The sequence below is a fragment of the Rhinatrema bivittatum genome, chromosome 2 (assembly GCF_901001135.1).
Source record: "Rhinatrema bivittatum chromosome 2, aRhiBiv1.1, whole genome shotgun sequence".
NCBI classification, from domain to species: Eukaryota; Metazoa; Chordata; class Amphibia; order Gymnophiona; family Rhinatrematidae; genus Rhinatrema; species Rhinatrema bivittatum.
Window position 1 is genome coordinate 232,829,758 of NC_042616.1, and position 13,221 is coordinate 232,842,978.

Below are 13,221 nucleotides of genomic sequence, written 5' to 3' on the forward strand. Positions count from 1 at the left end.
CACACCATGTGCTGGATGCGGTCCTGGAGAAATCCTGGGAGACACCGTTCACCATGACTCCAGTTTCCAGAAAAACTGACCTAAAATTTCGCATGAAGCAGTCCCTGTTCTACACACCACCTCAGTTACCACATGCCTCTATTGTGGTAGAGTTGGCGATGCAGCAGGCCAAGAAGGCAAGATTACATTCCAACACACCCCCGGGGAAGGACCATCGTTACCTTGACAAGTTTGCCAAGAGATCCTTTCAGTCAGCCATGCTGGGCACTAGAATCCACCAGCACCAATTTTACATAGTACAGTATCTGTATGAATGCCTCCAACTGCTTAAAGGTCTCCTACCAGATGCAGATTCGACACTTTCCCTCTGCAACCAATCCAGGATATGGAGGAAGGTATATGTCATCTCCTTCGTACCGTTTATTGGACCTTTGAGACATCGTCCAGGGCATCTGCATTGGCCATTGCTGCCCATCGCTTGACATGGCTTCGAACCAGCGCCATACGGAGAAAATTATTTTTCACGCAACGCACAATAAAGCTCTGGAATTTGTTGCCAGAGGATGTGGTTAGTGCAGTTAGTGTAGCTGGGTTCAAAAAAGGTTTGGATAAGTTCTTGGAGGAGAAGTCCATTAATGGCTATTAATCAAGTTTACTTAGGGAATAGCCACTACTATTAATTGCATCAGTAGCATGGGATCTTCTTAGTGTTTGGGTAATTGCCAGGTTCTTGTGGCCTGGTTTGGCCTCTGTTGGAAACAGGATGCTGGGCTTGATGGACCCTTGGTCCGACCCGGTATGGCAATTTCTTATGTTTCTATGTTCTTACGTGAGGACGTCCACGAGAAGTTGGCAACTTTCCCTGTCATGGAGATAATCTCTTTGGCAACCGCCTACAGGAAACTGTTGCTCAACTCAAGGAACAAAGCATAGTGGTGCAGTCCTTAACTAACCCTCCAACCTATGCTGCATTCTCTCAATGCTACTTCGCCCCTCTTCGTCGGCAACCATATCAATGGCGACCTCTCCAGGCCTGTCCTTCATATCGCCCGACCCCTTATCCACAGCCTCTTTGCCAGCAGTCGCAGCAACAACAACAACGTCGAGACAGGCAGAGGACTCAGCGACAACAGGGCCACCACCCCCCACAGCAGTGGGAGGCAGGATAACGTCATTCATCGACGCCTGGTCACAAATCACCACCGATCGTTGGGTTTTGGAAATAGTACGCCACGGCTATCAACTTCATTTCGCATCCAGACCCCCCTCTACCAAACCTCACTCCTATCAAGCGCATACGGACCAATCATCTACAGCTAGCCGAAGAAATCTCAGCTCTTCAGCTTCAACATATAATCCGGGTCCTACCCCCATCACTCTGGAATACGGGGTTTTACTCCCCCTATTTCTTAATTCCCAAAAAATCAGGGGGGGAGGGGGTCTGCATCCAATTCTGGATCTCTGCGAGTTGAACAAGTATCTGGTCTGGGAGAAATTCAAAATGGTCTCACTAAAGACCATTCTTTTTTTTTTTTTAACCTGAATGCTCCTGGCCTTCCAGTGGCGAAACTAACTATTTCCAGCTGGATTTCGCAATGTATTCAATTCTGCTACCACAAGAGAGACATTCTGCTCCATCACAAGCCGAGCGCTCATCAACTACGAGCGGTCTCCACCTCGGTGGCTGACCTGTGGCATGTGCCGCCTATAGACATCTGCAGGGCCACCACCTGGTCGTCTCTCCACACCTTCACGTCCCATTACTGTCTAGACCAGCAAACATCTGAGGATGCCAAGCTGGAATAGGCAGTGTTGAAGCATTTTGCTTCATAAACAGTCCAGGTGGCTGTCCACAGTTTCAAGGTCATGCTCGAGCAGGTATGACACCGCTACATAAACCCTCACGTGACCGGGAGCTTGGGACTCCCATGACAGCATGGCTAATTCAGCCCTGCTATCGACGGGAAAAAGCAAGTTTGCTTACCCTAAACGGTGTTTCTGTCGATAGGATGAATTAGCCATGCTGACCCACCCGCCTCCCTGGACAGCCTTTCCTTACTGCTATTGTACAGACTGAGGAGAATCTCCCTTCCTGCGTGGGAACACATGCGCAGCTGTAGAGAGCTAAGCTCTGCCTCCAGTTCCTTTTCCAAAACAAAAAGTCAACAAACCCTAAAAAAAACCCAAACAGTTATATAAACATGAAGCAAAGATTTCCATAAGTGTTTGTAATAATCTTATGGTTTTCAAGCTGTTTTGAGAGCTGTTAAGTTATGCAGCATTATGATTCTCTCAGTTAAACTAGAAGGGGGCCAAGGTCTGCTCTGTGTTTTTGCTGTTGACATGCAGAATGTACACTGAATTTCTTGTGTTGCACTAGGTCAGTGAGATCAGACATTGACACATTGTTGCAGTATTTTAGGATAGTTGTTGCCCTGGATTAAAAGTATCACCCAACACAAAAGGAGAACCTTAACTATTAATCTCATATATAATTTTAAAACACATTTATTAAGAATAATACATCCTAATACAATATTAGTTAAGGTTCTCCTTTTGTGTTGGGTGATAGTGTATATTGGGGAACCGATTTGTGATTTATTTCCCTCAGTATTGTATTGCCTGGATTAAAAGTAGGCTTTAAGGATTCAGTGGCACAGAAAGCCAACAATTTGTGTAGAATTTAGCCTCGAGAAGAGTTTGTCTATTTCATGACTTCAGATCTTGAGCCTGAAGAGCTTCTTGCTTTCAGCTCCTGGGAGGGAAACTGAGTAGAGAAGGTTTTGGGGTGATGGCTGTAACAGTCACCATATGAAAGGCACTCCTGCCCCACAAACACTGCTTATTTTGTCTCCCTAAACCTTTGGACACATTCCTGTTTTCATTTATTGTAGTGCATATTCTGTCAAATCTGCTGTTCCTTAACAGTTTGCAGATCTGGTTTAATTTTGTAGACCATTGGGTGAAATACTGTTGCACTGTTCTTCTGTTTTGTGGAGGTGCAGGTGCAAATATATCTTGCAGTTCTTGTAGTACAATTGTCAGATTTGTGCATAAACATTAACAATGTGTGGTTTTTTCCCCCTGAATATTTGTAGCTTTTGAGGAAATGCATTTTGCAAATGGGGAAGCCCGTGGTGGAAGGATCGCTGGAAAGCCCCCCATTCGAGAAGCCCAGCATTAAGCAGGTAAGAATGAGCACTCTATTTCTCAGCCACTGACATTTATTCAGCAGACCTGTCCTTAAAAAAAAACTGAAGATTTAGACAGCAGCAAGATGAATGAATGTTTGAAAGCATCCAGATGACTGTGTGTAAGGCTTTGTTGCTTGCCACTTCCTTCAGGTGTGCAGAACCTCGGGATGGTTCTTGCAGCAGTTGACATCAGCAAACTGGATCTGTGGATTCACATTGTTGGCTTGCGAAAGAATCTGCCTAAATCCTAATGAATTTTCTCTGTGCTGTAACCAAGAGCATAAAGAAAAGCCATTCTCCTAGGACAAGCAGGATGGTAGTCCTCACACATGGGTGACATCATCAAATGGAGCCTGGCACAGGAAACCTTGACTGGCACAATGAGCATGCCCAGCATGCCGCTATCCACGCGGGGTCCCCTCTCCTTTTCTGTGCAGCTTTTGCCTTGCGGTTGTGGAGCTCTGCTTTTTTCAGAGTTTTTCCCGGTCGTTTTTTAAACTTGCCTGGGCCGGGTCCCCCTTCTTCCCCGTTGGTACTTCTGTAGGGCGATGTGGTAAGTTCTTTGCAGTCGATTCCCGACGGTGTCGCTTCTCTGTGGCCGCTGGTGATCGACTGCTCGCCAGCTCTTTTTTCATGGCATCATCAGTGTTTCGCTGATACCTTGAGTGCCCGTGGACCATGTTCCTTACGGATTCACATGAGGTCTGTATCCTTTGCCTGGGGGCGTCGAACAACATCCGGGGGTGTCGTTTTTGTGATCAAATGACTCCCAAGGGTTGTTAGGCCCGTTTAGACAAGATAGAGAAGCTTTTTGGATGCAGAAAGTCTGATCCATCAACTCCAGCGTCAGGTGTATCGATGCTTAAGGGCAGTGGGTAGTCAATGGATGTTGATCCATTGTTGTCTACTCTGCCAGGGCCCCCCTCCTCTCAAGAGGGGCTGGAGATAGGCCATCATCGGCATCGCCGCATTCCAGGACATTGGGATCGTCTCCATCCTTGGCACCGGGGAAAACCGGGCCGAGCACCGTGGGAAATCTCAGAAACATCACCAGTCCTGACATGGTATCGAACTTAGGTAGGCACTGGTGATCACTGTGATGCCCCGGAAGTGACCCTGTAGAGAGGAGGTATTGACCTCTATCAAATCCGGGAGTCCCAGGTGTCCTCCACCGATGTCTGTGCCAAGCATCGAGCTCCCTCGGGGCTCCGAGGAAGTTTTGGTGACGCCTCTTCCTCCTCCTCTGTCCGTCCTCTCTTTGGCGGATTTTCAAGAGGAGCTGGACCACAGGGTGCAATTGGCAGTGCTCCGAGCCCTTCAGGACATCGAACGTCAACTCCACCGGTGCCTTCCCCAGTGTCGGAGTCTGCCCCTTTGATGTTGGCACTGCTGCTGGAGTGCCTCAACGTCCTCCTGGCCGTCTTGCCCACACAGCAGCTACCAGCACCTGGGGGTCCCTCGATACCCCCAGCGGCCACCGGATGGTCCTCCCTCCGGAGTGATCCCCATTATGAGTTCCTCTGAGGAGGATGATGTGTTGCGGCCGGGGGCAACGTTGGGGGTCCTGGTACCGTGCCCGGTTTTGCCCAGTCCAATCCCAGTCCCTCGGGGACCTCTGTGCTGGCGATGCCCTCGGTGCCTTTAGTGCCAAAACAGAGAGGTTTAGGCAGTGGTCCTCCATAAGGGACCCCAGGGGACTTTAGTGAGGAGGAGGTCCCCTGTGATCCCTTGGAGGATGATACATTGGAGTCTTCTTCCAAGGACTCGGGATCTTCCCTCGGAACCATCTCCTCCAGATGAGAGGCACCGGTCCCCGCTGGAGGATCTAACCTTTGTGGGCTTTGTGCGGGCTATGGCGGAGGCCATTCCCTTCCAGCTTCTAATGTAGGAGGATGCCCGACACAAGATGTTGGAGTTCTCCAATTTGTTGATGCCCCAAAGGAAGTAGTGGCTGTTCCCTTCCATGATATCTTTAAGGAGTTACTCCTTTGGATCTGGGAACACCCCATCTCTGTGCCTCCAGTAAACTGGAAAGCAGATGCAGTCTACTTGGTGCAGCAGGCCTTGTGTTTTGAAAGGAGGCAGCTCCCGCATCAGTCAGTGGTGGTGGAGTCTGCCTCAAGAAGGCCAGGCATTCCTGCACCCAGACTTCTGCGCCTCCGGGTCGAGAGCGTAGAGCATTGGATGCCTTAGTTAGGAAAGTGTATTAGGGCACTGTGCTGATCGCCCAAATTGCTTCCTACCAGCTGCATATGACCCACTACACTCAGAATCTCTGGAAGCAGGCTCAGGAGTTGTCTGAATGCCTCCCCCAGCAACAACAGGATGTCTTCTTGGCAGTCGCCCAGCAAGGCTTGTAGTGTGGCAAACACAAGGTGAGCTCCATGTATGATGTGTTTGAAACAGCAGCTAGGGTGGTGGCAGTGTGGGCATTGGCGCCAGTAGAATGGTGTGGCTCCGAGCCTCTGATCTTCGGCCGGAGGTCCAAGAAAAACTCGCAGACCTGGACACAAAGTAAGGGATGCTGTGGATCATTTGAAGGATCACCATGATACCCTCCAGCATCTCTCGGCCAGTACATCGGACCCACCATCCTCTGCCAGGAAATCCTCACATCAGCATGCCAGGAGGCCCTTCTATCGCCAAAGGAAATATTACCCTTTGGCCTCGTATGCATGAATACCACGAGTGGGTACTAGGGGCCGTTCTAGGCAGCAGCGGACCCCCAGATCTCAACTGGTGCCCCAGCAGAGCCCCGTTATGGAGTTTTGACTGGTTGTGAGGGAGCATAAGACCCGTGCCCATACCCTCTACGTTGGGACAGCCGGTTGGGGGTAGGCTACAGTCTTTTTTGGACCGCTGGCCACAGGTCACCTCAGAGCAGTGGGTCCTGTCCATCATTCGTCAAGGGTATTAGTTGAACTTCCTGGATGTCCCTGTGGATTCTCCCCCTGTCTGTGTGGGGTCAGTCCCCACATCAGGAAAATCTGTGGATGAAGCTCTCTGCCCTTGTAATGGCCAGAGCAGTGGAACCCATATTGCTGCGTCAGCGAGGGCGGAGTCCTACTCCCACTATTTCCTGATTCCAAAGAGAACAGGGGGGCTCTTCCCCATCTTGGATCTGAGGGCCTTGAACACATTTCTGCGAAGAGAAAAGTTCAAGATGGTCTCGCAGGGCACTCTGATTCTCCTCCTGCAAAGAGGGGACTGGCTGTACTCCCTCGATCTCAAAGATGCATAGGTCCACATCGAGATCTTCCCGGTCACAGGAAGTATAAGAACATAAGAAAATGCCATACTGGGTCAGACCAAGGGTCCATCAAGCCCAGCATCCTATTTCCAACAGTGGCCAATCCAGGCCATAAGAACCTGGCAAGTACCCAAAAACTAAGTCCATTCCATGTTACCATTGCTAATGGCAGTGGCTATTCTCTAAGTGAACTTAATAGCAGGTAATGGACTTCTCCTCCAAGAACTTATCCAATCCTTTTTTAAACACAGCTATATTAACTGCACTAACCACATCCTCCGGCAACAAATTCCAGAGTCTAATTGTGCGTTGAGTAAAAAAGAACTTTCTCCGATTAGTTTTAAATGTGCCCCATGCTAACTTCATGGAGTGCCCCCTAGTCTTTCTACTATCCGAAAGAGTAAATAACCGATTCACATCTACCCGTTCTAGACCTCTCATGATTTTAAACACCTCTATCATATCCGCCCTCAGTCGTCTCTTCTCCAAGCTGAAAAGTCCTAACCTCTTTAGTCTTTCCTCATAGGAGAGTTGTTCCATTCTCCTTATCATTTTGGTAGCCCTTCTCTGTACCTTCTCCATCGCAATTATATCTTTTTTGAGATGCGGCGACCAGAATTGTACACAGTATTCAAGGTGCGGTCTCACCATGGAGTGATACAGAGGCATTATGACATTTTCCGTTTTATTCACCATTCCCTTTAACAATTCCCAACATTCTGTTTGCTTTTTTGACTGCCATAGCACACTGTACCGACGATTTCAATGTGTTATCCACTATGACACCTAGATCTCTTTCTTGGGTTGTAGCACCTAATATGGTATCTATGGTTCCTCATGGGTGACAGCCACTTCCAGTACAGGGTATTGCCGTTCAGCCTGGCTTCGGTCCCACAGGTCTTCACCAACTGCCTGGCAGTAGTGGGTGCGCACCTCCGATGGCTGGGGGTGCACGTGTTCCCTTACTTGGACGATTGACTGGACAAGAGCGCACCACCTGAGAGGAAGCGTTTCACTCCCTGTGCTTGACCATTCAGATGCTGGAGTCCCTCAGGTTTGTCATTAACTACCCGAAGTCCCATCTTACCCCATCGCCTCAGTGAACTTTATTGATGCCCACCTGGAAACGTCATAGGCCCAGGCCTTTCTTCCTCGCGATCGGGCGCTTGCTCTGGCATCTCTGGCAAGTGTAGTCCGCCAAAGGCGTCAGGTGTTGGCCAGGCTTCTGCTTCGCTTGCTGGGTCACATGGCTGCGTCTGTCCATGTTACCCCCTGGGATTGCTTGCATATGCGGAGGGCTCAGTGGATCCTGCGGTTGCAGTGGCAACAAGCCACCCAGGACCTCAGTGTATGCATCTGCATCACGCCACCTCTCCAGACCTCCCTGTCATAGTGGGAGAGTGTGCCCAATCTGGAGCAGGGGGTTCTCTTTCAGCCCCCCCCCCCCCCCCCCCCGGATCCAGGTTGTGTTTACCACAGATGCTCCTACCTTGGATTGGGGTGCGCAAATGGATGGCCTCCACACGCAAGGTCTGTGGTCTGCTCAGGAAGCTCAATGTCAAATCAAGTATCTTAGAGCTTCGAGCGATCAGGTACGTGCTCGGGGCGTTCCGAGATCGCTTGTCCAATTAGGCGGTCCTGGTACAGACCGACAACCAAGTGATGATGTGATACACAACAAGCAGGGAGGTACAGGATCGTTCCTCCTGTGCAGGAAGCTGTCCAGATTTGGTCCTGGGCTCAGTCCCAGGGCATGTTGCTCCGGGCCATCTACCTGGCTGGGACGGAGAACGTGGTGGTGGACCAGCTGAGTCGAGTGTTCCAATCCCACAAGTGGTCCCTGGATCAAGCAATGGCGGATCACATCTTCCACCTCTGGGGGATCCCGGATGTGGACCTCTTCACCACCCCCTGCCACAACAAGGTGAGCCACTTCTGCTCCCTGTACAGGGGGAAGGGTAAGCGAGCCTTGGATTCCTTTGTCTGCCATTGGGGCAAGGCCTTCTTTATGGATATCCTCCGCTTCCTCTGGTGATGAAGACCCTCCTGAAGCTCTGACAGGACGGGGGGACCATGATTCTCATTGCCCCTCATTGGCCAAGACAGGTCTGGTTCCTGCTTCTGCGGGATCTCTCCACCTGAGGACCTTCCCTGGCCTGATCTTGCAGGATGAAGGCAGGCTGTCAGGCAAACATAGAAGGAGATAGATCAGAAGTCCTTAAAAATGGATTATTAATACTGTTAAAAGTTGCCCGACTCTGGCTGAGTTTTGCTCACACACGTCGGACTGCTTCAGGGACTGTATTGTTAATTATAGAAAATTGAAATATATATATTATGTGCTTCAGATCCTTACGCCTCGCAAAGGGGTTGTATTCTTGTTATTGATTGTTGTCATCCAAAAGCTCATATATTTAGTTCCTTTTGAATGAACTGCCATGAGTTCCTTAGCTGCTGGACAACCCGATACCGAGGTTACTTGACAACTTGCTGCACCTTTCGGATGCTGGGCTGAAGACCAACTTGGTCAGAGTATACCTGAGTGCCATGAGGGCCTACCACCAAGGTGTTGACAGTTCGCCAGTCTGCTTCACCTGAAGCCTCCCCTGCGGCTTCCTGTTTTTCCCTGGTACCTCAACGTGGTGTTGGCTCGACTCATGTGAAATCCTTTCGAGCCGCTGCGCTCCTGTGATCTGAAGTACCTGACCTGGAAGGTCATTTTCTTGGTTGTGGTCACTTTGGCCTACAGGGTAAATGAGCTTCAGGCATTGGTAATGTATCTGCCCAACACGAAGTTCTTTCACAATAGGATGGTCCTTCGTACTCACCCTAAGTTCCTGCCTAAGATGGTGACCGATTTTCATCTTAACCAGTCAACTGTTTTGCCCACCTTTTTTTCCCAGGCCTCATTTGCACCAGGGCGAATGGGCACTACACAGCTTGGATTGCAAGAGGGTGTTAGCTTTCTACCTTGAGCGGACAGCAGGCCACAGACAGTCCACGCAGCTCTTCATCTTTTTCGACAAGAATAGATTGGGAGTTGCGCTTACCAAACAAATACTGACAAGCTGACTGGCAGATTGTATTTCCTTCTACTATGCGCAGGCGGGCCTTCCGCTTGGAGGCCATGTTAAGGCTCACTCTGTTAGAGCCATGGTGGCTTCGGTGGCCCACTTGCGAGTGGTTTCCGTGGCCGAGATCTGCAAGGCTGCGACATGGAGTTCTCTCCACACGTTCCCTATCCATTATTGGTTGGACAGGTATGGCCGACACGACAGCAGTTTAAGTCGGTCTGCCCTTTGCAATCTCTTTCAGCTGTGAAACCCAACTGTTCCTGCCTAGAGTCCTTTTTTGGGGCTCAGTCTGTCTCCGTCTGTTCTCCACAGTACCAGAGTTGTTGTGCCCGTTGGCATCAGGTTAGGTGCCTGTGGGTTTAGTAAAGTTTGGGAGCAGCTGTAGCTTCATATTCACCCATGTGTGAGGATTACCATCCTGCTTATCGTAGGAGAAAGCAGAGGTGCCTACCTGTAACAGATGTTCTCCTAGGATAGCAGGATGTTAGTCCTCACAAAACCCACCCACCACTGCACGAAGTTGGGTTTCTCCTATGTTTATTTTATTTTTTGTAATTCTATGTTACGAGACTGAAGGGGGACCCACGTTTTCCGTGCCAGGCGCCATCTGATGACGTCACCCATGTATGAGGACTAACATCTTGCTGTCCTAGGAGAATATGTGTTACAAGTAAGCAATACTGCTTTTTTAAACAGCCAACTGAGGGAAAAATCTGACCTGTAATTCACAAAAGGGTCCCAGACACCCTGGAGGTCTCGTTTTAACAAGCCGAATTGTAAGCACTTGTTCTGCTTTTCCTTGAAATCCATTTTTGGCCTTTTAAGACTTTCCAGTATCTTAAAACCCTAATCCTGTTCTGAAAAGAATGAAACTAAAGTCCAAATAGGTAATAACTTGTGATGCCGCAGGAAATTCACGTGTTGGATTTCAAAGTTTCTAAATGATTTGATTGTATTACAGATGTTTTATTTGTGGGTTTTTGCCGAGTAAATCATGATCATATTTTAATTCTACCCTGCTTTGAGGTTTGCTTTTCAAATAGTAAACAGGTAATCAAATATTTTCTACTGGGAAAGGAAAACATAGGGGAGCTCTCTGGGTGGTAATATTTTAAGCAAGTTTTTCCTTCCCTTACAAGTGAATGGTTTTGCATTTGTAATTTCTGAACTGTGTTGCATTTTCTGATACCTGTTAGAAGATCCTCAATGACATTTTTGTAAGAAGAAAAGTTGAAAATGACAAAGCCTGAAATGGCCTACTGGCAGAGGTGGTGGAAGCCACCACTCTGGCAGAGTTTGGGCATGATTGGGACAGATGTGGAGGGCAAAGGTAGGAAACAAATTGAGAGGGGCAGGTAAAAGGCACAAGAGTATGGGAGATGATTTTGGGCTGGGAAGCTGTATGTGCATCACCAAAAGGGGAGAAATCTCAACTGGGCAGACTAGAGGGACCATTTATGGTCTTTTTCTGCCTTCATTTACTATGTTATTATCATAACATCTCTAAATGCAAAGCGGACCCATCATGCTTTCTTAGTCTTTGAAGTTATTTCCTACGGTTTGATACCTATGTAGTGGTTAAGACCTCTTAATTTTGAAAATAATGAAACCACAGCACCAAATCTTAATTCCACCTCCCGGAAAAAAAAAAAAAGAAACTAAAAGAAGCATGAAGTGTTCTTCTAGGACAAGCAAGATGGTAGTCCTCACACATGGGTGACATCATCAGATGGAGCTCGGCATGAAAAACTTATGTCAAAGTTTCTGAACATTTGACTAGGCACACTGAGGATGCCCAGCATGTACTGCACCACGTGTCCACGCGGGAATCCTCTTCAGTCTCTTTTTTTTTTCCACAGAGCTTTCGCCTCGCGGTTAAGTGAGCTTGTGGCTTTTCCTTTGGAAATTCCCTTGGAAACTTTTTCACTGATTAATTTTGGGGGGTTTTCATCCTTCAATGCCGGGTCCATCTCGGTGTCTCCCCATAGGCTCCTTAGTTAGGTTTTATCGTGTTTCAATAAGTTTATTTTTGCTCCGTTCCCCCCATGATGGAAGTGCCTTTTTGCCCGTCTTCCCCCCATGGCGGAAGTGCCATTGTGCCCGTCTGTTTCGACTGTCCACTGTCACTGCTCTCATTATCCTTCTCGTTTCGTTCATCATGGCCTCATCTGGTTTTGGTCGATGCCCCTAGTGTCCAAAGGCCATGTTAGTTACGGACCCCCATGAGGTATGTGTCCTCTGCCTGGGGGCATCGTATGACATTCGGGGTTGCCGCTTGTGCATCCAAATGACCCCCCAAGCGATGTCATGCTCGACTCGATAAGATGGTGAAACTCTTCAGGTCGAGAAAGTCCGAGCCATTGACGTCTGCATTGGCGGCATCTGTACCGATGGACTTTGGAGCCACACTGCTGGACACCGTGCCATCAACATTGTTGTGGCCGTCTGTTCCATTGATGCCACCGGTGGATAGGGGCGCCAGGGACTGGCCCCTGTTGATCTCTTCTAGGTCAAGAACGTTGGGTTCATTGTCATTGACCTCGGCACCGGGGAAAGACTGGGCAGAGCACTGAGGGAAGCAGAGGATGCTTCAGCACCGGTCATCTTTGATGCACAGTACTGGGTTCGAGGAGGCACCGGCTCATGCTGTGATGCCCCTGAAGTAATCACACGGCGAGGAGTGCCAATCTTCCATCAATGCTGGGGGTCTGTGTCCTGGTACCAGTTGCTGATCCACCTCGGGGATCCGAGGAGGATCTAGCTACCCCTCCTGCCTCCCAGACAGTTTTGACATCGGCATCTTTCAAGGAGGAAGAACCGGAGCGAAGAGTCCAGCTGGCGGTGGAGCGAGCACTGCAGGGTATCGTGCCTGGGCACCGACGGTACTGATGTCTGTGCTTTCCATTCTGGAACTGTTGCTGGAACAGCTCAATCTGCTCATCAGTGTGTTACCGACCCAGCTGCGAAGCCATCGATGCCTGGCCACTGATTCTTCCCCGACTGATACAGTGCTTGTTGCAGGTTCCTCCAAGGAGGAAGCTCCATTGAAGCCGGCAGGGACACAGAGGATCAGTGGCCCAGTATAACCTCAGACCAATGGGTTCTGTCCATTGTCTGTCAAGGGTACCAATTAAACCTATAGGGTGTCCCGCCAAATTGTCCTCCGAGCCAGTAATGTATCAGGAAGTACTGATATGGGAGCTCTCTGCCCTCTTAAAAGCCAGAGAGGTTGAATCTGTTCCACCAAGGCAAAGAGAGCAAGGATTCTACTACCGGTACTTCCTGATTCCAAAGAGAACAGGGGGACTTTGTCCCATTCTAGACCCAAGGGCCTTGAACAAGTTTCTAAAAAGAGAAAAGTTTAAGATGTTTCCCTGGGCACCCTGATTCCCCTCTTACAAAAAAGGGGACTGGCTATGCTCCCTCGATCTGAAGGACGTGCACGCTCACATCGAGATTTTCCCAAGTCACAGGAGGTATCTCAGATTTGTGCTGGGAAAGCAGCACTTCCAGTATAGAGTGTTGCTTGTCAGGCTCACGTCGGCCCCATATGTCTTCACAAAATGCCTGGCCATGGTTGCGGCGCACCTCCGCAGACTGGGAGTGCATGTTTTTCCTTACCTGGATGATTGGCTGGTCAAGAGCACTTCTCAGGCAGGAGCCGCTCGGTCCAATGCGCTTGACCATCCAGGGGTTGGAGTCG

General features: G+C 49.3%; 1 protein-coding gene across 5 annotated transcripts in view; it reads left to right on the forward strand.

Annotated features, from left to right (window-relative positions):
• KAT2B (lysine acetyltransferase 2B) overlaps positions 1-13,221 on the forward strand; it is a 328,579-nt gene that overhangs the window by 109,935 nt on the left and 205,423 nt on the right. For all 5 annotated transcript variants that reach the window (XM_029589280.1, XM_029589282.1, XM_029589284.1 and 2 more), the window contains exon 4: positions 3,099-3,188. In XM_029589280.1, coding sequence (XP_029445140.1) covers positions 3,099-3,188 — 90 coding nt within the window. The remainder of the gene's footprint in view (positions 1-3,098; positions 3,189-13,221) is intronic.